This window comes from Vigna unguiculata, chromosome 9, assembly GCF_004118075.2.
Source record: "Vigna unguiculata cultivar IT97K-499-35 chromosome 9, ASM411807v1, whole genome shotgun sequence".
Lineage (NCBI taxonomy): Eukaryota > Viridiplantae > Streptophyta > Magnoliopsida > Fabales > Fabaceae > Vigna > Vigna unguiculata.
Window position 1 is genome coordinate 40,450,337 of NC_040287.1, and position 25,656 is coordinate 40,475,992.

General features: G+C 30.9%; 5 protein-coding genes across 11 annotated transcripts; 2 read left to right on the plus strand and 3 right to left on the minus strand.

Annotated features, from left to right (window-relative positions):
* Positions 1–2,900: 2,900 nt before the first annotated feature.
* Positions 2,901–6,820, minus strand: LOC114163979 (metal transporter Nramp2-like). Its single transcript, XM_028048401.1, has 4 exons — positions 5,996–6,820; positions 5,340–5,476; positions 4,528–5,180; positions 2,901–3,644 (listed from the first exon to the last, which is right to left on the minus strand). The coding sequence occupies exons 1-4, from the start codon at positions 6,565–6,567 to the stop codon at positions 3,423–3,425; spliced, it is 1,584 nt and encodes a 527-aa protein (XP_027904202.1). The 5' UTR covers positions 6,568–6,820; the 3' UTR covers positions 2,901–3,422.
* A 2,483-nt stretch (positions 6,821–9,303) lies between these two features.
* LOC114162616 lies at positions 9,304–13,474 on the minus strand. 4 transcript variants are annotated; one of them, XM_028046564.1, is made up of 9 exons: positions 13,192–13,474; positions 12,871–13,097; positions 12,678–12,753; positions 12,521–12,598; positions 11,730–11,950; positions 11,571–11,637; positions 11,150–11,483; positions 11,018–11,072; positions 9,304–9,574 (listed from the first exon to the last, which is right to left on the minus strand). In XM_028046564.1, exons 1-9 carry the CDS (start codon positions 13,286–13,288, stop codon positions 9,521–9,523), a joined length of 1,209 nt encoding a protein of 402 aa, XP_027902365.1. In that variant the 5' UTR covers positions 13,289–13,474; the 3' UTR covers positions 9,304–9,520. The 4 variants fall into 4 exon arrangements, with proteins under 4 accessions (XP_027902365.1, XP_027902367.1, XP_027902364.1 ...); XM_028046566.1 differs by having other exon boundaries at positions 11,730–11,845; positions 12,678–12,777; XM_028046563.1 differs by having other exon boundaries at positions 12,678–12,777; positions 13,192–13,470.
* A 955-nt stretch (positions 13,475–14,429) lies between these two features.
* LOC114162669 (DNA-directed RNA polymerases II, IV and V subunit 8B-like) lies at positions 14,430–17,562 on the minus strand. Its single transcript, XM_028046623.1, has 5 exons — positions 17,429–17,562; positions 16,481–16,619; positions 15,756–15,889; positions 15,047–15,141; positions 14,430–14,734 (listed from the first exon to the last, which is right to left on the minus strand). The coding sequence occupies exons 2-5, from the start codon at positions 16,572–16,574 to the stop codon at positions 14,617–14,619; spliced, it is 441 nt and encodes a 146-aa protein (XP_027902424.1). The 5' UTR covers positions 16,575–16,619; positions 17,429–17,562; the 3' UTR covers positions 14,430–14,616.
* A 1,475-nt stretch (positions 17,563–19,037) lies between these two features.
* Positions 19,038–21,661, plus strand: LOC114162348 (putative cyclin-A3-1). 2 transcript variants are annotated; one of them, XM_028046205.1, is made up of 8 exons: positions 19,038–19,388; positions 19,491–19,723; positions 19,819–19,894; positions 20,017–20,093; positions 20,174–20,207; positions 20,296–20,445; positions 20,532–20,666; positions 20,750–21,661. In XM_028046205.1, the coding sequence occupies exons 1-8, from the start codon at positions 19,122–19,124 to the stop codon at positions 20,813–20,815; spliced, it is 1,038 nt and encodes a 345-aa protein (XP_027902006.1). In that variant the 5' UTR covers positions 19,038–19,121; the 3' UTR covers positions 20,816–21,661. The 2 variants fall into 2 exon arrangements, with proteins under 2 accessions (XP_027902006.1, XP_027902007.1); XM_028046206.1 differs by having other exon boundaries at positions 19,497–19,723.
* A 1,282-nt stretch (positions 21,662–22,943) lies between these two features.
* LOC114164363 (putative cyclin-A3-1) lies at positions 22,944–25,259 on the plus strand. Of its 3 annotated transcripts, none has more exons than XM_028049003.1 (9): positions 22,944–23,254; positions 23,376–23,530; positions 23,693–23,768; positions 23,870–23,946; positions 24,032–24,065; positions 24,146–24,295; positions 24,389–24,523; positions 24,613–24,793; positions 24,882–25,259. In XM_028049003.1, exons 1-8 carry the CDS (start codon positions 22,985–22,987, stop codon positions 24,733–24,735), a joined length of 1,020 nt encoding a protein of 339 aa, XP_027904804.1. In that variant the 5' UTR covers positions 22,944–22,984; the 3' UTR covers positions 24,736–24,793; positions 24,882–25,259. The 3 variants fall into 3 exon arrangements, with proteins under 3 accessions (XP_027904804.1, XP_027904805.1, XP_027904806.1); XM_028049004.1 differs by having other exon boundaries at positions 23,376–23,458; XM_028049005.1 differs by lacking the exon at positions 24,389–24,523.
* The last annotated feature ends 397 nt before the right edge of the window (positions 25,260–25,656 follow it).

Below are 25,656 nucleotides of genomic sequence, written 5' to 3' on the forward strand. Positions count from 1 at the left end.
CTTCGACACTTCTACGCCTTTCATCATCGAAAAGATGAAAATTGGGATCATAAATCTATAAAGAGGATAGATTTAAAGTTTAAAAATAAAGTTTAGAGATAAGGTTTTATAAAATGAACTTTAATTAATAATTTTTTTGTATAGTTTTAACTTTTTATTATTAAAATATTAAAGTGTTCTCTTTTTAAAAACTACAATTGCTCTTGTATCGTTTTCTAGATTTTTTTATATTTAAAATAATTAAAATTTTGTCACAGTACTTCTATCCTCTTCTCAGGTTCTCTAAAACTTGATTTGCTTTTTTACACTTTGACACATTAATATTGTTGGGTTTGGCACGTGATTATGATTAATATGATGGGAGAGGTATAAGATATATTGGAAAATATCTTCTCATATGATTTTAATGTATAAACATATACCATAAAAATAGAATTATTTTAATTTAAAATGACAAGTATTATCATAGTTTAAACAACCTGGCTTGCAATTCTATAACATTAACCACTTATAAAAAAATACAAAAAATTATCATTTTAAAAAAACTATTGTTCAAGTTTGTTCAATGTTAAAAATTATTACTAATAATCATTTTATCTCTAACGTACACGAATGTTTATACATAATAATAATAATAATAATAATAATAATAATAATATTATTATTATTATTATTATTATTATTATATATTGTTAATTTAATACTATTGTTAATTTTATAGGATAACAACTAGATGGAAAATATTTGTAAATATTATTTTTATTATAAAAAAATTCATTTCTCTTTTTTAATTAATAATTTTATTGTTTTGTTATATTTAATTGTTTATCAAATTATAGAATTATATAATCCTAACCTTAATTTCTGTTAGTATTGTTAGCAAAAATTAATTTGTGGTTGGCATTGACATTTAGACCAGGTAGTGTGTGAGGAAATGAGAGTGAAGATGTGTAATAAAAAAGTGATTACAGTGTCTTGAGTGCAAATAAAAAAAAAATCCAGTAATATCTGAATTCTCTTTCCAAGAGCAGTCCTGGAAGTGCATGTTCTAATCGATTATGGGTTAGATAATCAATTATAGAATGCACATTATCTTGCATGATAGTTGATCATTTGATTCTCATAATCGATTATTCAATCAAGTTTATAATCACAGGAAAACTTTTTTTTTATTATGTGGTTGTTTTATCAAGATGTGAAGCTAAAGCTGCAAGAAAATGGCAGGAGAACAAGGTAATGAAGGTGGACTCAGAAGTTCTTGGAACCAACTCGATGCGTTTCCAAATTGCACGAAAGAAGGGTTGGAGCTACCATGGACGTAGAAAACTTTGTATGTTCAAATAATACCATTGTGCTTATGTTTAAAGATGATGATTGCATCTCCAAGAGGCTCAACAGTGTCGTTGTTTACTTATATTTGCAAGTTTTTTTTTTAACAAAATGACTCATTTTACTGTGATTGGTGATGTGGAGTTGAGTAGATTTTTTTTTATGACAGAAAATATTTGCAACTATTGATCAATAAGGACGGATTGCTTGTGTTAGTTTTGCAATTTATTTGAATATGTAAAATTGGTTTAGAGAAGAAACTTTACCCACATCAAAATCTTATAAGAAATGAAGTATGGAATTAAAGAATACTCTCTTGAAAAGACTTGTAATCAAGTTTTGCACAAGAAATGAAATATGGAATTAAAGAATACTCTCTTAAAAAATTTTGTAATAAAGTTTTGCACGTGAAAACAATTCTCATCTTATTTTAAATTAATTTCATTAATTAAAATATCTTTTATTTAACTAATCATTTATATTTTATTTTAAATTAATTTTGGGCCAATCATATTTTAACTTAAATTAATTTTATTAATTAAAACATTTTTATTTTAATTATTCATTCACATCTTATTCCAAATTAATTTCAACCAATTAAAATTTATTTAAAATTAATATTACCCACAAGGACAAGAGTATAATCTTACAACTTTCAAATTAAACTTTTTTGAATTTTTCCTTCATTTTTCATCAAATTAAACTTGATTTCTCCATTTTTTTTCTTATTTCCATCATTTCGCATTCCGTCAAGTGTAATTAATTTGATGTTAAATGATATTAAAAGACACAAGATTGTGTTACATTATTTTAAAATCTTTGTCTATGAGAGTTCATGGCTAAAACCACGGGCGACAAAACAGACTAATCTGATTCGTCGATTTGACTTTGGCCTACTTAAAATAGTCAAACAAAATCCGACACACCGACAGACTGAGTCGCCAATTTCAAGAATTTTTTTTTTTTTCATAACGTCAAAGTTTAGGGATTCAGAGGTGTATTAGAAATAATTTAAACAAATAAAGGTCAAGGCAAAAAGATGATCAAACAATTCAATCGAAGTGAAAACCTCTCTTATTCTTCTCTTCATGTCCCGGGTGAGTGCATGTACTCTCTCACCTTGGGAATAGGTATCTTTTGAGGTAAGTGCATGTACTCTCACCTTGGGAACAAGTATCTTTTGTGTTCAAGGGTTGTTCGTAAATCTCGGAAACTACACAAGCCAATTCAAGCTTAACTCTTTCTAAAATAAAGTCTTGAGGTAGATTTAAAGTTATTTAGTAAAAGAAGAAACCACTGAAAAAAAAATGATGAAATGGTTATCCTAAGTAATATTAATTCAAAATTGAGTCAGAAAATGGATAGCAATAAGAGAAATGAGTTCTTTTACATATAATTTAACAAGTAATTCATCAAATTAGTTTGACATCTTTTTACTTTTTCACCTAAAAATTAACCTATTAACAACACTCTAATCAGATTAAGGCTCTAACAGTTTGCTAGTGTGTCCTCAGCAACTGAGTAGCACCTTCAAGTAAGGTGAGATCATAACTAACCAGAAAACATAAAGATAATAGAAAATAAATGTAGTCCAGATTTTACTATTGAGTACTCCCTACAACTTATGTCTGCTGTTTTAATACCTTTGTGCTCTCAGCAGGTAGAATGTACTCCGTGTTCCTTCATGAAAGGAACATGTACCAGTTCCAAGTTACATACAAACTGTATACATCAAAGAATAATGGAGCAATTCACAACTTGTTAGAAAAAGAATAATGGTAGGTATGTTGAGCGGTAAATCGATAATCTATCCTGCAAGTTGTAATCATGCTCTCTCCTCGTCTTCCATCCGAAAGGTATATCCATTTTCATACACATGGAAGGTACACTTTGTAAGGCTATTGCAAAATTGAAGTGCAGTTAAAACTAAGTGTTTTTCCCTACCTGACCTTGTATTCACTTTAATTCAGGTTTCATAGTTAGAGAAACTCTATAATCTCTATGGTGTATGAAGCAAAACTCATGCAAAATTGTCTAGCAGAAGTTTGCTGTACTATTTCCAGATTTTTCATCAAAGTCTGAATTTGGTTGAGTTAATTCCCAGTTGAAGAAAATCCCTTGGGAAGACGATTAACCCATGCAGAAGGAAGAATACCGCTCTGAGAAACCAAATATACTATGAACGCAATATAGGCTGTCGTGCAGGAGCAGGCTAAAAGACCAAGCATGACGCCATTCACCTCAGAAATGAAGAAATCTAACAATAGATACCCATTAATCACTATTATCAGTCCAGCAACAGTCCATGCTACTCTCTACAAGTATAAAATAAGTAAACTTTAGTATGGAAAAAAAGAGAGAAGAGTTTGTAATCTTGAAATCAGTATACTTAACGAATATGGTATTTGCTCATTGTTTTTCCTTAAATTACTTCTTCATCAACCCAATTCCCACAAAGAGGCCCACAAGCACGTGAATCTTTTATAGGAAAAAATCTTGTGCAGGATTTTCAATATGATACTTATGTAAATGGAAGTCAATATGTAGCAATACTTTTCCTTACAGTTATGAGACAATTCCTTAAAACTTTAGGAATCCATGAACTCAAGCAAGGAGCTGTATAAATTTTCTATAGAAGAATGAACTGAAATTAAAACATCTCCACATTACACTGCACAGAAACAGATCTTGAAGCAACTTAAATTCATGTTTGCTGATCATTTCTGTTGCAGAAATTCAACTGGAGAATTAAAATATATTTTTAAATTCACCTTCACATAAAAATCATTGAAACCAAATGCACCTAAGAAGAAAAACAAGAAAAGAAAGTGGATAGAAGCAACTATAGAGAAATATCAGGCATCAACCACGTTTCACTCTCTTAAATATAACTGGCAGATCTATTTCTAGTTTTATCCAGCAAACAGATATAGATTGTTATTGAATTACCAACACACATCTTAAATAACTTTAGATTTGACAATCAGATTGGGCACTGACTGTCAAGCCTGACGGACAACCATCCTTAACAACAGAAAAAGATATATTTATAGCTGCAGACACAAACCAAAAACATTGGACAGCTTTACCTTTGTTCCCTTACTGAAACATAACTTTGAACCATGAGGGAAGTTGCTTCAGGTAGATCTTATAATTAACAATCAATAAAATGAAAGAACAGTTAGATGATTAACTAACCTCAAGAACAGGTCCAACTCTAAAGGTTCCCATGAGCTGCTCTTTGGAGACCAATGTGAGGAGGGGAATCAAAGCAAAGGGAATTTGCATGGACTGAAGCACATTGAGCCATTCATTCAAAATGTCCAAAGAGGCTTCTGATCTATTAAAAACTATAGCTACAATTATAGTTGGCACAATTGCAAAACTTCGAGTGATCAATGCTCTCATCCATTTCTTTAAACGAAGGTTGAGGAAACCCCCCATTATGAATTGGCCAGCGTATGTGCCAGTGATGGTGCTGCTCTGGCCAGCTGCCAATAACCCAATTCCCCATATATAAAGAATAGGGAAAACTCCTCCTCCATACTTTTCTTCAAGATATTGCCCTGCATTGACCAGTCCTATGTTTTTTGCCTGCTTTGTTCCATAAAAACCTTTAGCAAAAACTGTTGTGACAAATAGATTGATCATGAAGGAGACTGAAAGTGCAGCTGATGACTCGATTGAATAGTAGTTGAGAGCCTCCTGTACCCGACCTTTCTTATTAGGATCAACCTTCCTTGATTGAACCAAAGCAGAATGCAGGAATACATTGTGAGGCATGATGACACAACCCACAACACCCACAGCTTGACGAATTGTTTTTGAGCTTAGTCTCGGAACCAAAATACCTATCAAAAGGAACAAAAACAGTTATATTATATCCATGGACTATGAAAGGCTAGGTATCTTTTAACTTGTGAAACACCAGTGAGAAGGGCAAGCTAATAAAGAACACATGGGTCATATAAAAAAGTGATATTTCAACCACAACATCAGATGAAATTTACCCATTAAAAGCTCTTCTCTATTAGGTCTTGCATCAGCAAACATCCAGGCAAAAGAAAGACCCATAACAGAAATGAGAACTGCAAAAGCAGCTTCCAACTTCCTCACTCCATAGTTCTCGAGAAATAGAAAGAAAAAGCTGTTCAACAACAGAGAACATACCACAGTTAAAACACGTTCCGACGAGAAAATGGGAAGCTTGCAAGGAATTAATGAAAGGGAACAATATACTACAAACAAGGGTACATATAATTTGTAAGAAAAGTAACAAGAGTAAAATAAAATAAAATCCTCCATCAACTAAAATGAGCTCGTGAATGCATCAATTAAAAATAAACATGTAGAGAAACTAATTTGAAAAAGAAAACTAGAATTAAAAAACATGAAATCAATACCTAACAAATAGCCGCTTAACATCATAAAAACCACCTCAAAACTTGACTGGTGGAGTTCAAAGATCAAGAATTTGAATAAAGTTGTATTAATAGAAAAACGAGATAAAAGGGTAAAATTAATCAAACTTTTTCCAACAACTAAAATTAGTTTTGAATGCAAGGCTCTCTCCAAAATTTGAGGTAAATGCATTTCAGGTATATAAAAAATCCTATCGAAACATGAGTTATATGACACAGGAGTTAGCAACAGCAAGGAGGGATACCAGTCGGAAGCAGTGATTAGAACTCCAACCCAGAGAGGGAGGACGCCTCGGCTAAGAATTTGGATGGCGATGGCACTTCCAATGACCTCTTGAATGTCGGCGCCAATCAGGGCCAGCTCGGCCATGAACCAGAGCACAAGACGGGCCCAATGGGGATACTCATCCCTGCAGAGCTCGGCGAGGTGGCGGCCCGTGGCGACCCCGACCCTGGCGGACAGAAGCTGGATCAAGAGGCCCATGACGGTGGCCCACATCAAGAGCCAGAGGAGCGAGTAGCCCGCGATGGCCCCAGACTGGAGATCCCCCTCGAGATTCCCCGGATCCAAAAAAGCTATGCTCATCAAGAACCCAGGCCCAGTGAAGAGCCACAGCTTCTTCCATGAGAAAGGAGGAACAGTCGCATCGTCCACTGTGTCAAACTCGAAATCCGCCACCAGGATCTTCTCCCCCGCTTCGTATGCCACATCTTCTTCCGATGATGACGATACCGCTCCTGCTTCCTCTAGAAGCCGGTTCGCCTCCTCGTCCTTCTCCTCTTCTTTCGACCCATCTTCTCGCGACGGAGCACTCATTTTCTGATCAAACTTTCCGGCGTGCGCGGGCGACGGAGGAAGCCAGTTCGCGGTGGCCTGCTACCTGCTACGTGTGCATACTCGACGCACCTATTTATACGGATCTATCTACCGTCTGGCCTAGCAATGTGTCCCGCGGCTAGTTACTCTCTACTCCGATCCTAGATGCAATCGTTCGGATTAAGCTAACATCGTAGCGACACGTCACAATTGCAGGGTTTATTTTCGTCGTTTCTTCTTGCATCTTCGCGTCTGTGGCCGTTCGATCATTTATTTCACCATCATTCTTTTCTTTTGTTTTTTATCTTGATCTTCTCTTGTCAGGTGCGCGGTTATTACTACAATTTATACAAACACTTCGAGTCCCGTATCGTATCTGACTTCTGGTTTTTCCACCAAACATGGTGCACTTCAGGTCTCCTTGTTGACATTATTTTTGTTAATGATTATTTATGTTGTTTAATTATAAATTACTGTCATAAATAATATAATTTTTAAAATAGTTCGGTATTAAGAAAGCTAATAGGAGCATTTTGGACTTTTTATTTATTGAACATTATTTCTTCGTAAAACATTGATTAAAAAATAAAAATTAACTAATATATAATTACTTTGTTGTCATTCATATTTTACATCTTCATAAACTTTCGCATGTCATGAACATAAACATAAAAATATCTAATATTAATTTTTAGAATCTTTTGATAAGTTTATTAACAAGATCCATTATACGTTAGGATCTTTATAATTATATATTTATATTTTTGTATTTTTAAATTAATATTTAATAAAATAAAATAGTATATTATTTTTCTATTATACAATCTGTGAGAAGATCCATATATTTCAAATTATACATAAGAATGAAAGTTATTTACTCTATTTTGTAATTTTTTGTGGAAAGTATGTGTGCAGTTAATAATATAAAGTTTTGTTCAAAACTGTTAACAGAATCTACCATTTAGCTGAGTTTTTTCTTATACTCAGACTGTAATATGAGCTTAATTTTCAATTTCTTCTATTGGTCAGAAACATATAGACTTTTTTAAATAGATTTTCAACAAAATTGGACTTATCTAATACTAGAAAAGAGTGTTTATTCCCTGATGGATTGAGGTGTAAGAAAATGTGACTGTATTTAACATTTATATAAATTATTAAAAGGTATTTATTGACTAGTTTTCAATACTTTCGAAAGTGTTTTTGGACTTTTCAAAATAAGGTTGAGGTGTTTTAAGGACAATGAAAACTTCCATGAGATCTCTGACATCTCTAGAAGGCGTGTGGCAATCGTGAAATGAAAATTGTATTTTCTTGAATGGAATGATGTTCAAGAATTTGGAATATATAAAATAAACTTTAAAAAGATGAGATATTATTTATAATTTTTTTTGAATTTTTTCATATAAAATATTTATTAAATTATTATAATTAATTTTATTTAATTTTTTCTTTTCAATAGATAATAAGATTACATTTTTTTGAAATATTGTTAATCTTAAGCTTGAGAAATTTTTTATTGTTAAAGTGATTAATACTCAAATTGTTAATACTATTTTATAAGTTATATATGTATTTGAAAAATAATCTATTATTTTTATATTATTAATAAGAATGTTAATTGATTTATATTTTTTCAAACTTATAATTTCTCGTGAAGATATTTAATTTTAAAAATAAATCAAGTCCATCAATATCTAAAAAATTATCATATTTTAAAAAACTTTCAAGGTTTATTCATTTATTCTTTAAAAAATATAATCTAGTAAATTTTTAACACTAAATAAAAAATAAAAAATATCTTAATATATTTTAAATTGTTAAAATATACTTTAAATTGACTAAACAATTTATACAAAAATATATGATTATATATATATATATATATATATATATATATATATATATATATATATATATTACCACTAAGTATTTATATTCTAAAATTTATTGGAGTAATTTTAGTTAGGTATAATTACTGATTTGATCTCCTAATTCTTTATTTTAGTTCAATTTTGTCCTATATTTTTGGTTGGTTCAATTTAGTATCTCAATTATTTCAAAGGGTTCAATTTGATCATCTTCGTTAGGTTGGAGTTAACATCGTGTCCGTACAAGACACGTGTCAAGCTATTGAATTTTTTTATTTTTTTTTTTAATTTTAATTTTTTTTAATTATAATTTGTCATGTATCAAGTTACTGTCCTGCCACGTGGTAGGAGTAAAACTTGTTTTCCTTTTATCATTTTCTACACTTAAAAAGTAAGATAATTTAAATATTTAGGTGTGTGATTTGATGTATAAATTCAAAACAATTATTTTAATATGTATATAAGTTATAATTAAACTTATTTATTAATTTAGTCTCAAATTGGACAAGACAAAATTAGATGATTTTAAAGAATTGGATACTAAATTGAATCAAAAATTTTAATAAAAGACTAAATTAAAAACAAATTTTATCACTGTCATGACTGTAAACTGTCACGACAGTAACTGACATGTAACAAATTGTAAATTTAAAAAATAATTAAAATTAAAAAATTTTACAGCTTGACACGTGTTTTGATGACTGTGTTAACTTCAACTTAACGGAGAGATCAAATTAAACTCTTTTAAATAATTGAGATACTAGATTGAAAAAAAAATGTGGAAACCAAATTAAACTAAATCAAAAAACTTAGGAGAAGAAAAGAGTAATTATAACTTTTAATTATATAGATATAACATTGGGGGAGCCAAAATATGGTGGCATTGTAGTGTAGTGTTGTCTCTTGCCACAATACTGTTTAAAGAAGACAATTCCAAAAGGTAAAACAGTGTGATGAACTGAAAATACAGTCTTCCCTAGTTGATACTGAGCATTTTATGGTTGTCTGAAACTCATGTCTCAACAATAATCCATAGAACAGGTGTTCTTTGTGGAAGAAGATCGAAAGTCCAACTCCAACCATTACACATAAAGTTTTGATTTTGGCGGTTTTGTCTGTAGCTTGTATTGTAGCATCTGCAACCATAACACCAGCCATCAGATTTTGATGAAAAAGCCAAGTGGGGGCCATCCTCATACACTTTCACCGGTTCCCTTTTCTGATTCTCTATTATGTACCCGTGCTTTTATTCACCTGCAAGCTCAGAAAATCTACACCAGAATTTTTGTTACTCTCATGATGTGAGAGTATTATGAGTTAAGAGGGTTTGTGTCAGACTGCAAGAGAGAAACATGACATCTGTTTTCCACTCAGAACCATGTTGGAGTCATTGAAAGGTGAAAGAACGACTGAAGTGAAAAATTGGCATGCAATAGTCCATGTGAACAGTTGCATCACCATTTGAAGCCACTCAACTAGTTTCCTTTGTAGACCCTTTTGGCAAACCACTCCATACACTTTATCCTCGGAATATTTCTTTGGAGATTGAAGATTAAAATTCCACGAATAGGTGTGAACTTTCTATCCTTAATTCGAAACATGTTATAATCATTCATTTCCTATCACTAGCTATCTCTTGGCTGTGGCCACAAACTGATACAAGGTTAATAGTTTTTGGGTCAAACCACTGTTCCCAAGTCATAAAACTAGTTGTGGTTTATGTACCATGGTGGCTCCAGCAATCTGACAAACAATGTTTTGGTAAATTTCAGCTTAACAGTTTATTGCAGAGGATTCCGATAAAGTATCAGGACAACATGGAAGAGTGAGTATACAACTTTCAACACAAAATGACTTCAAGGGCCAGGACTATATCATAGGGTAGAATATTTCTATACAAAGTGATAGACTTTGATTTTGAAAGAAAATTGACAAAAGCTTTTTATGGCGGAATAAGCTATATCATGCTCGATATAGATAAATTCGTGCCCTCACTCATGAATTACTGCTCACTAAAAATGATATTAGTTCGCAGGGAATACTGAGCTGATGCCAAATCCGAACAAAAATCTGTCTTGGAAGTGACTCGGAGTTCCTTTATTCTCAGAAATTTCTTTTACAAAAATGCTTTTAAATAGTTTAAGGGAATAAAAGTACAGCTTTTAGTTCATAATTGTAACAAACAAACGCAAAGCTATTCATGGTTGGACCAAGAAAAAAATACAGACTTTTTATATAGTAAAAAAGCATTGTTGTTGAGAAGTAGCATATTTTGTTAAATATAAGTGTCAGTTACGGGTAAGAACAAATTTATCTGTGTGAACTTATGCCGAAAATATGGAAAGAATATATAAGAAAAGTACATTTTTTTGGTTGCTTAGTTATGCCGAAACGATAGTTACCCATTTCCCCTGCAGCTTCAAGCAAAAAATAGAAAATAACATCATTCAATCTCTTCACAAAACCCACTCCCAAAGTCTAATTCCCAACCAAATTTTCCCAACTATCTACATGATCCCTCAAATCAAATCACTAAAAGACACATGTCTGTAAGCCTAAATGATAAACAATCTTCTTACTTTGTGAATAAGCCTTCGGCATATAGGACACACTTTGCTCTCCCCATCGACAATCCTGCAAAATGCACTCAAATGTGAATCTCCTTAAATTTGTATAAACTGAAACCTATGAAAATATTCAGTAGTGAGTACCTCTGTGCACAGTCATAGCATGTGGCACAGTGTCCACAAGGAACAAAGAAGCTGTTGCGTTGTTCATCATAACAAATGCAACATAATTTTTCATCATATAACTCCTCTGACGAAGAGCTACTATACGTTCCTGAATTTTGTTCATCATCTTTTGCATTTGTTCCATATGACATTCGATTTTCCTCCACTCGCATCAATGGTTCAGTTTCGGTGTGTGTTGCAACCACATTACTTGTTCTGTATGTAACATCGATTGTAACATGACTATGCTGCTCAGCATCATCATAAACTCCAAGGACTTTCAGAATCAGAAAAACAACAATCGCAATAACTCCTACACGCAAAAATGCGGCATCTTTAGCAACAAAAAGTATATATAGTTCGACCAAAGGATTCAGAACAGAAATTTTAATCATTGTACCTAGAAGTAATATGTAGACAAACACACGGGCCACTAAAGAAATTTCAACATACGATATCCCTTCTCCCTGTAACCAATCGACGTAACAATGTATTTTTGAATTACTTCGGTGAAGATCTCCAAAGTTAAATGAGTCAGACAAGGTTTCTTGAGCCTTACATTGTCGGCTGCCGTAAGAATAATATAATGAGTTTCTGGGAAGAAAACACTGAGCCTACAAGGTCCATTTTCAGTGGAGCACATCTTCTTGGCTTTGGTGGTATCATATACCTTTGCTGAAACATTAACTTCCATAGTCAAGAATATGTTCTTTGCATTCATGTTTAGAACCCCAATGTGGTATCTATCATCTTCCTCAACCAAGTATTCAGCTTCTTTGCCTAGCAATGTCCACAAAAATCAAAATGCCCTCCTCTTTCAAAATTTTCATATACTTAGCAAATCAGAGATAATTGGGCGAAACACTAGAAAATAGAATTGGACATATTGCTGTTTAATTGGTAACAATTTCTTGATTGAAAGAAATAATGATGGTCGTAAGCTTTCTAAAAAAGGATTGGTTCTTTATAATAAAATCATGACAAGAGAGGAGCAACTTATAATGAAACAGTAAGTATTTGCCGATTCTAGTTGACTAGTAATATGACTAAATAGTATGGTAAATGAGAGTCAACTATCTTCTTTTAAATTAGTTTTTAATGTTGAGTTAAATTTTAAGATGATGTAAAAGTTTGCCTTAATAATTGTTAAACTTAACAAACAGGTTATCAAATAACTCAAATGAACAATCTTTGTCAATAATAGAGTAGGTTAAGAATGTCACGTTAATTATAAATATGAAATAGTGTATATAAGTAGAAGAGAATTTTGATATCATGATAAAAAATATAGCACTAAAGAAGTTTTTGACCCAATTTTCTGCTAAGACAGCTAATTCTGTAATCAATTACCATTAACAGTCTCTCGAAGAGAAATTGCATTGAGGAAGGTCGGCTGTGAATTCTGTAGTTGTTCAAACTTCATGTCTCCTGCGAAATAAGAATGATTCTTCAGGCAAACCTGAAATTCATACTAAAAATAATGTATAAAAAGAGAGACAGGCATGACCTTTAACCACCATCCCATGTAGCTTATCCAAACCAGTAGTAGTATGTTCTTCCCACCTAATACGGATGGTGGAACCCTGATTTAACCACAGAGAAATCACCTGAAGTTGAAAAGTCAATTTCTTCAAAGACATTCTTCTGGGTGATTGCTTCAGAACAAACCAAACCAAACCAAACCTTGTAACAATGTTTACCTTGTTTTTATACGGTTCAACGAGGAAAAAATCCGACGCCGTCCAATTAGTTTGGGAGCTCAACTGGGGCTTCTTATTGAAAGTGTGAATAAAGACTTGATTTTTGTCCTTGGTTGACACTTGAAGCTGCTTCACAAAAACAGAACTGGTTGTAATCAAACGGGATGAGACGGGACCAAGCAAGATAAGGGAATCCCCGTAATATCCATAACGGAGTGTGGCTGAAACTGCAAAACAGAAAAAAAAAAAAAAAAGGCAATGCGTGAGAAAGAGTGATGAAAGGAGTGAGGGAAGCATAAAGAAGATGAAAAAATTACATGCCAGAAATCCAAATGGCGAGAGGAGGCAGCATCCACGCATGTTGCCAGCGGTGAGTCTGAGATGGTGCAGTGCGCGTGGGTGGATGTAACAGAGCCATTGATAAAATTCAAGATAGCACCATTGAGGTTTGCCTGTTCTTTTATGAAGCTAAACGTTAGGTGTGGTGCGAGTGATTGGCTGGTCTTTGAATTGCTGGTATCAGGCATGCATGTTGAACGTTAGGTGCTACTTACTATAACTTTAATTACTTTCCACATCAACTACTTTAATTCTGCATTTCTTTTATTAATATTCTTCTTCAAGGGTAAACACAATCAAACGCTAAACACTGACTGACAAAGATTTTAAGTAACAGTACAAACTGATAGTAACCGTGACGACAAACAAAATACATGTCTTTTACGTGCAAACAGGAAAAATGAAAACACACGCTGATATGCAGATAAGGCGGAGAAACCTATAATTGAGATATGATTGACAGATGATGTAAAAGTTAAAAGCTGAAGAAGAAAAAGAAACGCCAATATATATTATAGTACAAGAAACAAAATATTTGGGTTTTGCAGTGAAAAGGTTTAAAAGCAAGTAAAAAGACCGTGTCTATGAAAAATATATAAAAGATAGAATAAGACAAACATTTCTACAAGAACAAAAAGGGAATAACTATTTTGTGTAGACTGGCAACAAGGGTTGGTAATTTCACCTGTCTATGTTTTCTGAACAAACTCATTTTTTACCGATTTTGTTTTAAATTTTTTTATTGTTGAAAATACAAATAAATTTTACTGTAAAAAAAAATTGTAAAAAATTACTTATCTTTTTTTTAAAATAATTTGTATAAAATTCTTTTCGCAACAAATTTTGTAAATAATACTTACAAATTTTATAATTTTATAAAAAATAATTATCCATGAAAAAATTATCTACCAATTTAAATTCTTAAAAAAATATATATTTTCTTACAATTTATTTTAACAAATTTGTAAAAAAATTCATGTAATATAAAATTTTTGAATAATAACTCTACCAAAAGAAAGAGTAACAAATGTGAAAATATCATTAGTGAAAATAATATGACTCCATGATTATAATAACCATTTAAAAATTAACATGACTCCGTGATTATTTCTATCCACCTAGGTAAAACTTTTGAAAGTTAATTCATATAATTATATGCACAAAATTCTATATTAATAAAATGTTGACACAAAATAAAAACTTATTCTGATTATAATCGATTATAAGAATAATTAATCATTGAAATAATATAATTTTGCAATGATCTCAAACACATTTAATATGAAAAAAAAAACTTTAGAGAAACACTAAAAACATAGTTCTTGCAAATTACTTATACAATATAAAAAATAATTCAGTAAAACATGTTAGGGTCTCTTTCTTTTTCAGGCCACAGCACCATCAGTTTCAACTTCCAATCTTCCTTATTAGTAAGAACAAGTTCTTATCAACAGCAAACTTAACACAATGAGAAGCATGTCCTCTCAGCATCATCTGAAGTCCGCCAAATGATGCATATACCTCCCTGGTGCAAGAAAAAAAAAACTTGGTTGAAGAATTGACCAATCTGTAGGACTATGAAAGAAAGAAAAATATGCGCCATCATACTGTGTTTGCAAAGATACGAGATTCCATTAAGTAAAATGTAAATAACATTCTAATCAAACTCCATGAAATAATTAGACAAACATAGCGCTTACAAATATGCAACTAAACTATTTCTCTGCTAATTCAATTTGATGTAAAACACGATTTGATTGAACATCCTAGATCCCCAAATGATACTTTTAACAAGAACAAAAAGAGTAAAACACCAATATGGAAAAAATGTACGTACACTTCAAGCTCCTCAGGTTTTGAACATCCCTCAATATTATACAGCCTTCCATGCATGATGTATTCAAACTTGTCTTGAATTGACACCGAGCCATCCTGGACAAAGATCAATTCAGTGTGAGGCCAGTATTCACTACTTTGGTGACAAATATAAATCATTGAATTTAATTTAACAGATACCTTTCACATACTTACATATTACCGTAATATGGTAGTTAAAGATTGAAACACACTGCTAAATTTCTCTTTGTTTATTCTGACACTAATCATTAACCATCTATAATTTGTTTAATACCATACAGGCGTTACAACTATTTGTTCCAGTTTCTAAGTAAGTGCATTTGCACGCAGATGACTTTCAACAGTCACTTTGTGGACCTTTCTCCACATTCAACTACAACATGACTTGTATTTTCAAAGTATGGAAGGCATTTAATTTAATTTAACTCGGTGCCTTTTCGTTTGAATCTACCCTAACCAGTTCATGTTGTTTAGTTAGCACCATCAGACAGTGCCATCCCATAATATACGTAACTGAGTGACAATGAGCCAAATTGTGGCTAAGTCCACAAAATGATCAGGCAAAAAACAAAGCCTAAATAAGAGTTGGATTATGGAAGAGGTTTAAATAAATTGTTGAGTAAAGAGAACTAGTTCATATTGTCTAAAACCACAGTTAAGCACACCGAACTGTAAATGAATTAGTTTACCTTAGTATTCAAAACAAGTGAAGGAGACAAAGCCATTAAGAATCTTTCTTTTTCCTTCATAGGATAAATCTCTGTATTTACATCTAGAAGCATGTACATATCACGCTTCTCACTCCGTGCCACAATCCGAGAAACTGCAAAAAGATAGCTACGATACTGTAAATGCTAAAAGAACTTTGTCTAGCAAATATTATTCATAACATAAGATCAAATAAGTTTGTCAACTAATAAAACTAGGTAATAACATAGGCCTACTATCCACCTAAAGTAACAACTAAAGTATAAAATTATTGCAAAGCTCTATCATGGTCTGCCATAACCTGAATACCAATGTTTTCATAATTAAATTCTCCACTTGTACCCGGTTCATAATCATTTGTTAGTAGGTGAGCTTTACTGTTGGAGCCAAAGCAAAATTTTATTCTCCTTAATTTTCTGAAAAGACCTCAGTTCAATATGGTTTGTTTCATATATTAAAACTTCTAAAAAAAAATAGAACCTAGCATTTTATTTATCTATCTGAAAACCCATAATGATTTTGGAAAATAATAAGAATAATGTTCTAGCCAAAACTACTGCAGTGCTAACATAAACAGAATAGAGCCATAGTTTCTAATAATCAATGATTCTTGTTGAGACAACTTTTCAAGTTCAAAATCATACAGCAATTTCATCTTTAAAAACATGAAAATGAAATGATACAAAGAAATAAAAGGTGTCCATACCCTTGTCATACTTTTTACCATCCGGATCTAGAGTCTCAACCATGAAAATATCATCAAAAAGAAGTTCATTCATCTTCTCTTCCTTCAAAGCCATTTAGTTTCAGTTATCCAAACTCAAGAGCAGAGCAGTAGCCTGACACTGAACATATTGAGATTAGCACTAGAATTCAAAGGAAGAGCATCTTTATGTATGCCTAAAAGAAAATTTAGATGTATAAGCATTAGAAAAACCACAATGGCACTACTGTGATATTCAACCTCGTGGCATCTCGTCACAATATTTCATATGTCAAGGTCTGATTAGACCATTCAAGAAAAATAGTAAAACACTTCAACAATTACAAATTGCAACATCCCAAAAATTTAATCTTCCAACTTCCAAACCAGTATGATAATTAAATCCTAATTACAGATATGAATACAAGGCATTATGGTTTATCACCACTCTCCAGTTTTCTCCAATTTTTGCTCTCTCAACAAATAACATAAAATATAGTGAAACAGTTGTTATAAAGATAACTTTTGAAATTGAAAAAAACTACAAATGAGGTTCTTGAATTGTGCTTTTTAGAATCCATCTGACTTGTGCATAAAGGCGTCAAGGGATTCTATATAGGACAAGGAGTGGTAAAAACTCCTGACCTGGGGATGATCTTATGATCCTATATGCTCCTACTAAAATATTTTTACAGTTATGCATTAAAGCAACATAAATGTCACTTTAAAACAAATGAAAAAAAAAAAATCACAGTTGTGATGTCACAGCATAAGATTCGAATTCAAACATACAATTTCTTAATAGAAAGTTGTTTTACACAGACTAATAACAAAATCCCATTCAGAGGTTCAGCCTCTTTGGTTCAAAAGAAAATTTACAGAGACCCTTTAAAAAACCACAAAAACAATAATCGAAATGGAATAGAGAGTGATTGAGTAGGTGAGACCAACCAAGAATAGAATAACTGTCTTAGTTATCCGCAGGTTCAATAAGCGGCGGCTACCCGAGGCAACAGCGGTTGTGAAAGAAGAAAAAGGTTGAGTGAGGGCAAGATATACAGATTTTCAACTAGACTCTTTTTGCTAGAGAGAAAGCTAAAATAAAAAAATCTTCACTTAAAATATTTTGTATCTATAAAATTAAAATATATTTACCTTTTTCAGTTGTTTATTTTATTTTATTCTTTTTTATATTGTTCACTTAAAATATATTTACCTTTTTCAGTTGTTCAATTTATTTTATTTTTTTTATTTGTTCATTTAAAATATGTTTTATCTTTTATTTTAAATCTGATTTTAGGTTTAAAAAGTGTGATAATATGCTTTATTTTTATTATATGTGTTACGTGTTTATTTTCATGATAACAGAAAAAAACAAAATAATTTTTACTGTAATTCTTAAATAAAAAATATGATTAAATTTATAAAAATAATTATGAAATAAATATTTTTTATAATTTATTAATGTAAACTATCGCTATCTCGCTTACATATAAATATTCTTTAGATATGTACAGTATTATGCTAATAATTAATGATATCTGTAGATAATTATAATGTAATATTGTAATATTATTAAGTTAATATTTAAAATAAATTTATATTTATTAAAAATAAAATACAATACTTTTTAAAAAAGAATAATTAATGAAGGAATAAAAAAGTAATTGTTAGTATAATTTTATGAAATTAATATAAAAATAATAATTATTTTTTATAAAATGAATAAATAATTATATTATAAAATATAAATTAAAAATAATTAATTATGAAAAAAATATTATATATATATATATATAGTTATAAAATATATATTATAATATTATAAACAGTTAATTAAATATAAAACAATAATTATAAATTTTAAAATATAAAACAATAAAATAGATATATTAATAAAAAAATGGTAACTAATGCATGTATTAAAAGCTGTTATAAAAAGAAAAAATATAATTTATAATTATAAATAAATTACATCATGTGAAATTTAAAATTTGATTTTTTTATAGTTTTTAAAGAATTAAATATAATTTGATCTCGTTATCTTTGTCATTAAGAAAATATTTTATATCCATAGCCTTCTACCTATATATTATAACTTTAAATGTTTTCATACAAAAATATACACACAAAATATTTTATAATAAAAATAAATTGGTACCTAGACAATGGGGCTATGACTATGGAACACAGGGACTAAGAAAAGTTTGTTAATTTATAAAGATTGAAAAAACAAATAAAAATGAAAACAAAGTTATTCTGTCACATTCTCTTACTATATATTAAATGAAATAATTAAATAATTTAGGTTAGCGCCTAAAAAAATACTGAACTTTTTATTCATATGGCTTCCGCGGAAAAGAAGCCCGCCTTCCCCGGTTGCGCGCCACAGGGAATTTTTTACTTTCAATTCAAAACATTTGTCCAAGTAAAACTACATGTTTGAATTTAGAACCAAAGTGAAAATCCTCAAATTTTCAGACACACCAAATCATTTTGGTTTTCATTTGAAAACCCGCTCTTTGTTTTGTCTACCCATCATATATAAATAAACATTATGGCTCTATCTCTTCCTTACCCAGCACCCCATCTTCATCTTCTTTCTTTCTTCTGTTCTCCAAAATAACAACACACAAGAAACGAGATGGAGACGCGTGCAGCTGCAAAGAGAAAGGCAACCGCTGCTGCTCCCATGGTAGTGGTCGAAAAACAACATCCCAAAAGGCAGCGTGTTGTGCTGGGTGAACTTTCAAATCTTCCGACTGCAACTCAAAATCAACGCAAACAGAAACTGCAATGTAGGAAGAATCCGAATTTGAAGAAACCATCTCCCACAGAGTCCATTCCCTCTTCTTCCCAGATTGATCAACCTTATGTTTCCGACATCTATGAGTATCTTCATGATATGGAGGTAATTCTCATTCATCAATGTCTTTAAAGTTTTAATTTTGCCCAAGCTGACAACTTGGTGATCTTGGATGTCTGTTTCAAATTCTGAATTTCTGATTTTCAGATGCAGAGGAAGAGGAGACCAATGGTTGATTACATTGAAAAAGTTCAGAGAGAAGTTACTGTAATCATGAGGGCAATATTGGTGGATTGGCTAGTGGAGGTAGCTGAAGAGTACAAGCTTCACTCCGATACCCTTCATCTCTCTGTTTCATACATAGATAGATTTTTATCAGTGAATCCTGTTAGCAAGTCAAAACTTCAATTACTGGGTGTTTCTTCCATGCTAATTGCTGCGTAAGACATCATTTCCTTGTTAGTTTTTGAAGTTTGCAACAAATGTTCAATTTGAATTGTTTAAACATCACATTTGCATTCATTTTTTTATTCAGAAAGTACGAGGAAGTTGACCCACCGCGTGTTGTTGCTTTTTGCAACATTACTGATAACACATACCACAAGAAAGAGGTAAATTCCTTAACTGTCTCTTTTATCTGTTATTGATAATACCAAATTATGTCATTATTTTTCATTTTTTGTGATCTTTATTTTACCCTTACTCTAGTTACATGGGTGCTGGTAATATATAGGTTGTAAAGATGGAAGCTGACATACTCAAGTCTCTAAAGTTTGAGATGGGAAATCCTACTGTGAATACCTTTCTAAGGTAAGGGGATATACACTTTAAATGTAAATATGAATATTTAGCTTTTATTGAAATAACATTGAGTGTTCTCATTGTTTCAGGAGGTTTATTAATGTTGCTTGTGATAACCAAAAGGTGAGTTAAATAGTTCTACTTATTATTTTTCATTCTCTTGAAAGCTTTATTGTGTTGTTACTAATTGTCGTTATCTTATTGTTTCCAGGCTTCAAATTTACAGTTTGAATTTCTAAGCTGCTATCTTGCAGACCTAAGTTTGTTGGACTATGATTGCTTGAAAATTTTGCCTTCCATTGTGGCAGCTTCAGCTGTATTTCTTGCCAGGTTTATCATTGCTCCTGAAGTCCATCCTTGGGTAAATGTCTAATGTTATAGTGTCATTTTAGAAGTATAAAATGTTAATTGTGTTCTAAGGGATTAAATGTTGAGAACCTTTTGCAGAGTTCTTCATTGTCTGGATGTTCTGGTTACCAACCAGTTGAACTGAAAGAGTGTGTCCTCATCTTGCATGACTTGTATTTTTCAAGAAAGGCAGCGTCTTTCAAAGCTGTTAGGGAGAAATACAAGCACCACAAGGTACTTATCTTTTTCATTTATTATGATATACTTCAATTATGATTTGAACAAATTGAGTGACTTGAAATTTTCTGCTGGAACAGTTCAAGTTTGTAGCAAGATTGCCTTCTCCTCCGCATATACCAAGACATTACTTTGAAACTCAGTGATGCCGTGGGAGTTCCTTCATAAAAAAGAAAAAGAAAAAAAACTCAATCAGAAAAGATATCATTTTTGTATAGTGATTTAATTTGATGGAAGTTGGTATCTGTTAAATGTTACTTGATATGGCATGTGTCCAAAGGTTGGTTTGTTTGGCCATTATTTTGATGTCCTTTCTTAGAAAATACATTAGTAAGATTTGTATATATGATCTGGAAGAGCAATAGGATAAGTTTAGGTACCACTGTTCAGTCACCTTTGCCTGAATCATCAAGGAAAAATGTGATGGGTCGATTAACAAGATGCAAAACTTTTATGTGCATTGTTATCACTGAGCCTTTAAGAATCAAATGTGCAAATTCATGATCTGGATACTACTGGACACAGTTGCGTGTATTATTGTTGTAATTCTGGTTCAATAAGGAGTAAAATTCACAAGTTCATCCAAGAGAACTCTCAGGTGAAGTATCCGGTAATGGACATATGAGTTTGTCTTAATGAAAAATTCCTCTGAATTTTGAAAGATTTGAACAAAGTCGTATGTGAAAGAGGAATTTGAGATCTTGCCTCACATCACTGATTCACATGATGATGGTTGCAATATCGAGGAAGACGGCAATTCAATCAAGAAAGCAGCAGTTCTAAGCAGAATACGAAGAGGATGGTAGAAGTTTTGTACATTGGAGATTAATATGTAATCACTGAAATTAAGGAAGACCAAAGGGGAAGGTGTTGAAATTTCTAGAGATGTGAAGGAAATACATATGTATAATTTTTAAATGGTTTTATTTTTAAATATTTTGTTAAAAAGAATGGCTTTTAATTTTTGTTAGTTGATAGTATTTAAAAAGTTATACTAGTGTATCTTTACACAATTTTTGTTTTAGTTGATAGTTGTATTAAAGATGTGGACAAAAAATAATTCTTTTAAATATTCATTGAGAAGCAATGGTGTCAAGAAAAAATTTGGTTTCTCAATTGAAAAGTAATAAATTTGACTGATATCAATAGAAAAGGGTTCGAATATAAATAATTTTTGAAAACTACAAATTTACTATTATATATTATTGGTTTGGATAAAAAAAAACTATCACAGAAAATGTTTCAATCTATCTACGCGTCTTATCAAACCTTATAAAAGAAAATCTTCACCATGAGGGATTATTTCTTTTCTACACAAATATCTTCCAATTTTACTACTTTTTAAATTTAAATAGAATAAAAGTTTTACTTTTTTTCTTTTTAACAACTATTTTTTTTAATTTAAATAATTGTCTATAATAAAAAAACAGTTGCATAATAAAAATTTCACTTATTATAAAATTATAAAAATAATTTATTTTTATAAATACCTATGACAAATATTTTTTAGCTTTAAAACTATTTTTATTAATAATTTATAATTTAACAATTTTTTATTACAGTAAAAAAATAAATACACATGCACAAGTGTTTTATTTGTATCTAATTAAGAGAATAATCTCCTTTAATTAAATTAATGATAAAGAAAATTATATAACATATATATAGTATCTCTAATTATCTTTTCTTTTCTTTATATATAGTTACCTTATTTATATAAAATAATTAAGTGAATCACGTGCCTGAAAATATAATCAAATATTTGATTTGGGTTACCCGAATTATCCTCATTAATATTTTTCATTTGTAACACTAAATCATTTATAACTAATGATAAAAACTAAAACAAATTAAAAAAAATATTAGAGAATAAAACAAAAGTTAAAGACAACTCAAATAAATTCATATTTCACATACTTGAAACAACTTTGAGCCTGTAAAATATGTCACTTTGAAGTTTAGGAAAAATAATATAATTAAACATATCTATGAATAAATAAGTTTTGAATCTATTTTAATAATATTATATAAATATGGTAATGAAGGAAAATATATTATTATAATGTAATTTGAATAAATAATTTATATATTAAATAGTAAGATCTACTAAAAATATTTTTGTATATAGATTATTGAGTATTAAAATGTATTTTAATAGAAATATCTCATCTCACACGACACCTGTATTTTTTCAACACAAGCCAAATTGAAAGTTGAAAAGCAAAACACTTTTCTTTCCTCTGTCTATTCTATATAATCACCCCAAATCTTAAAAACTTTTCGATCCAAATTAACCACACTCAAGGAAAGAAACAATGGAAACTCGTGCAGAAAAGAGAAAGTCAAATGTCATGGCCTCAGTTGTGGTGCAGAGACAACATCCCAAGAAGCAACGCGTTTGCTTCACTCAACCTTCCAATCTACCAAACTTTGCCGAAACTTCTAGTCTTTGCGAAGAGAAACTGCAATCTCTGTGGAATAATGTCAACCTTAAAAGATCAAATTCCAGGAACAACTTTCTTCCTTCCTCCCAAATTCATGAACTTGATGTTTGGGACATCAACGAGTATCTTCGTGCCTTGGAGGTGACTATGTTTTTTTTTTTTAAGATTAACAAATTCTTAATTTTTGTCAAAACTTATCAGTTTAGTTTTTTGATATTGTGAGGTGTCTGAATTCTCTCCTTGTTTGTTTCTTGGTATGCAGATAAAGAGAAGACCAATGGTTAACTATATTCAGAAAGTTCAAAGAACAATTACCTCCAACATGAGAGCAGTATTAATGGATTGGTTAGTAGAACTTGCCGAGCAGCACAATCTTCTCTCGGATACTCTTCTGCTCTGTGTGTCATACATTGATAGGTTCTTATCAGTCCATCCCATGATTAAGTCGAGGCTTCAATTGTTGGGTGTTTCGTCCATGTTCATTGCTTCCTAAGTTTTTCATGTCCATTCTTAATTTTGCAAAGGTTGTTTTCCTTAATTTGTTTTAGCATTACAATTTCTTTCTCACCATACATTTAGGAAGTATGAGGAAGTTGATCCACCCAGTTTGAATGAGTTCTGTAACGTCACTGATAACACCTGTAATAAGACAGAGGTAAATATGTTATTTTTGTGTTACTAGATTAAACTCTTGTTTCTTATTTTTTGATTATTTCTTCCTAACTTTGGTTTCCATGGTTGTTGATGATAACCAAGATTATAAAGATGGAGGCTGAAATACTCAAGACTTTGAATTTTGAGATGGAAAATCCTACTGCAATCACTTTTTTGAGGTGGGAGTTTTATATGCAAATATGAATATATAACTTCCACAAAATAGAAGTAATTTGATTAACTCTGGTTATAATATCGTTTCAGGTTTTTTTCTTGGGCTGCTTCTGATAATCAAAGAGTAAGTTGAATTGGTTTTCTCATTCTTCTTGATTGTCTCAAGAACTATTTGTGTTGTTTACATCTTTTTTTATATTTCAGACTCCAAATTTGAAGGTTGAATTTTTGGGCTGGTATTTTGTTGAGCTGAGTTTGTTGGATTATGATTGTATAAGATTCTTGCCGTCTGTTGTAGCAGCATCTGCTTTATTTCTAGCCAGATTTTTGATTGATCCTGAAGTGCATCCTTGGGTAAGTATATGTTATGGATGATGATAGAATTTTAATTTTAAAAGAATAAGCTAAATGTGTTTCAAGTAACTCAATTTTGAGAACTTTTTACAGACTTCTTCCTTGTTTGAATGTTCGGGTTACAAACCAGTTGAATTGAAAGAGTGTGTTCTCATCTTGCATAATTTGCATTTGTCAAGAAAGGCAGAATCTTTCGAAGCTGTTAGGGAGAAATACAAGCAGCACAAAGTGATTATTTTGGCATTTCTTTTGTTATAATATACTTCTATTCTCTTCATGACAATTTGAGTGACAAAATTTTGTCTACACTTGAATAGTTCAAATACGTGGCAAATTTACCTTCTCCTTCATATGTACCAAGTTACTACTTTGAAGACCAGTTGCATATGAATGATCAGCAAACGTTATGTACGATTGACAATGTACATTCCACTCCATGAAAATTTCAACCTTGTCACTGTATTTTTCTTCTGACATTGATCATCATTATTGTGGGAGGTAAATATTTTCATACCATTTATCAACTTGTGTTTTGAAACAATCATATATTCTGCATAATTAGAATTTGTTTTCATGTTGTTTGCAGTTGTTCGAAGTTATTGGATTCAGAGTTTGTGCAATTAGAGATGATACAGTTTGCAAATCTGCAACCCTCTAGGATCAATGAGAATTTCTATCTTTTATGGCAAAAGCTTTCATGGATAGGATCTGTAGTTTTTACAGCTATGAATACTTGTTTAGGAGGCATGCAGAAATATTTTGTTCATGTTTATTTTTTGTTCACTTTTGAATCCATGATTTTAATTATTAGGCTCTGGTTATTTGATTATTTTATGCAAACTGCATTAAGGGGTTAATGGCTGCATGATCGTCAATGTCTGTGTTCCCATTGTCTATTTGTAAGTGAAAAATTAGCATCGTTTTAGTTCTGGTGATTGTGATTTGCAATAACAAAATTTTCTAATCTTCTATGTCAGTTATCTAGAGAGTTAATTTTATATCACAGGTCTAAAAAGTCGACATAAATAAAACAAATTTATGTTGGTTGTATCTGACGAGTTCAAAATCATTATAAGAAACATATTTTAACCATCATAAAAATTATTCTGGCACTAGTATTATGTACTTAAATATACATATACTGGTATCTTAAAAGATCAAATATTTTATTAAACTAACTATTAATTTTTCTTACATGGATAAAAACACTTATATTAAAAAATTCTTTGTCAAAATTTCAAGAAATCTATTTAAAAAATTCAATAGTAATTTTTTTAATTTAAAAATGAATGACTATTATAAATACCAGTGAAATCAGTGTTCACTTTTTTTAATTTTAAAAATAAATAAAAATATTTTTC

Excerpts from the sequence above, each read along its gene's own strand:
- LOC114163979 (XM_028048401.1), bottom strand. The coding sequence starts at position 6,567 with ATGAGTGCTCCGTCGCGAGAAGATGGGTCGAAAGAAGAGGAGAAGGAC. Across the intron at positions 5,477-5,995 it reads CTAATCACTGCTTCCGACTG|CTTTTTCTTTCTATTTCTCG; the intron begins GTATCCCTCCTT and ends GTTGTTGAACAG. Across the intron at positions 5,181-5,339 it reads TAGAGAAGAGCTTTTAATGG|GTATTTTGGTTCCGAGACTA; the intron begins GTAAATTTCATC and ends TCCTTTTGATAG.
- LOC114162616 (XM_028046563.1), bottom strand. The coding sequence starts at position 13,288 with ATGGCTCTGTTACATCCACCCACGCGCACTGCACCATCTCAGACTCAC. Across the intron at positions 13,098-13,191 it reads TCTCGCCATTTGGATTTCTG|TTTCAGCCACACTCCGTTAT; the intron begins GCATGTAATTTT and ends TCTGTTTTGCAG. Across the intron at positions 11,484-11,570 it reads TGTCTACATATTACTTCTAG|GAGTTATTGCGATTGTTGTT; the intron begins GTACAATGATTA and ends TTTTGCGTGTAG.
- LOC114162669 (XM_028046623.1), bottom strand. The coding sequence starts at position 16,574 with ATGGCTTTGAAGGAAGAGAAGATGAATGAACTTCTTTTTGATGATATT. Across the intron at positions 15,142-15,755 it reads CACTTGTTTTGAATACTAAG|GATGGCTCGGTGTCAATTCA; the intron begins GTAAACTAATTC and ends ATCTTTGTCCAG. Across the intron at positions 14,735-15,046 it reads AAACCTGAGGAGCTTGAAGT|GGAGGTATATGCATCATTTG; the intron begins GTACGTACATTT and ends TTCTTGCACCAG.
- LOC114162348 (XM_028046205.1), top strand. The coding sequence starts at position 19,122 with ATGGAGACGCGTGCAGCTGCAAAGAGAAAGGCAACCGCTGCTGCTCCC. Across the intron at positions 20,094-20,173 it reads ACTGTGAATACCTTTCTAAG|GAGGTTTATTAATGTTGCTT; the intron begins GTAAGGGGATAT and ends TCATTGTTTCAG. Across the intron at positions 20,446-20,531 it reads CTCCTGAAGTCCATCCTTGG|AGTTCTTCATTGTCTGGATG; the intron begins GTAAATGTCTAA and ends AACCTTTTGCAG.
- LOC114164363 (XM_028049003.1), top strand. The coding sequence starts at position 22,985 with ATGGAAACTCGTGCAGAAAAGAGAAAGTCAAATGTCATGGCCTCAGTT. Across the intron at positions 23,769-23,869 it reads ACACCTGTAATAAGACAGAG|ATTATAAAGATGGAGGCTGA; the intron begins GTAAATATGTTA and ends ATGATAACCAAG. Across the intron at positions 23,947-24,031 it reads ACTGCAATCACTTTTTTGAG|GTTTTTTTCTTGGGCTGCTT; the intron begins GTGGGAGTTTTA and ends ATATCGTTTCAG.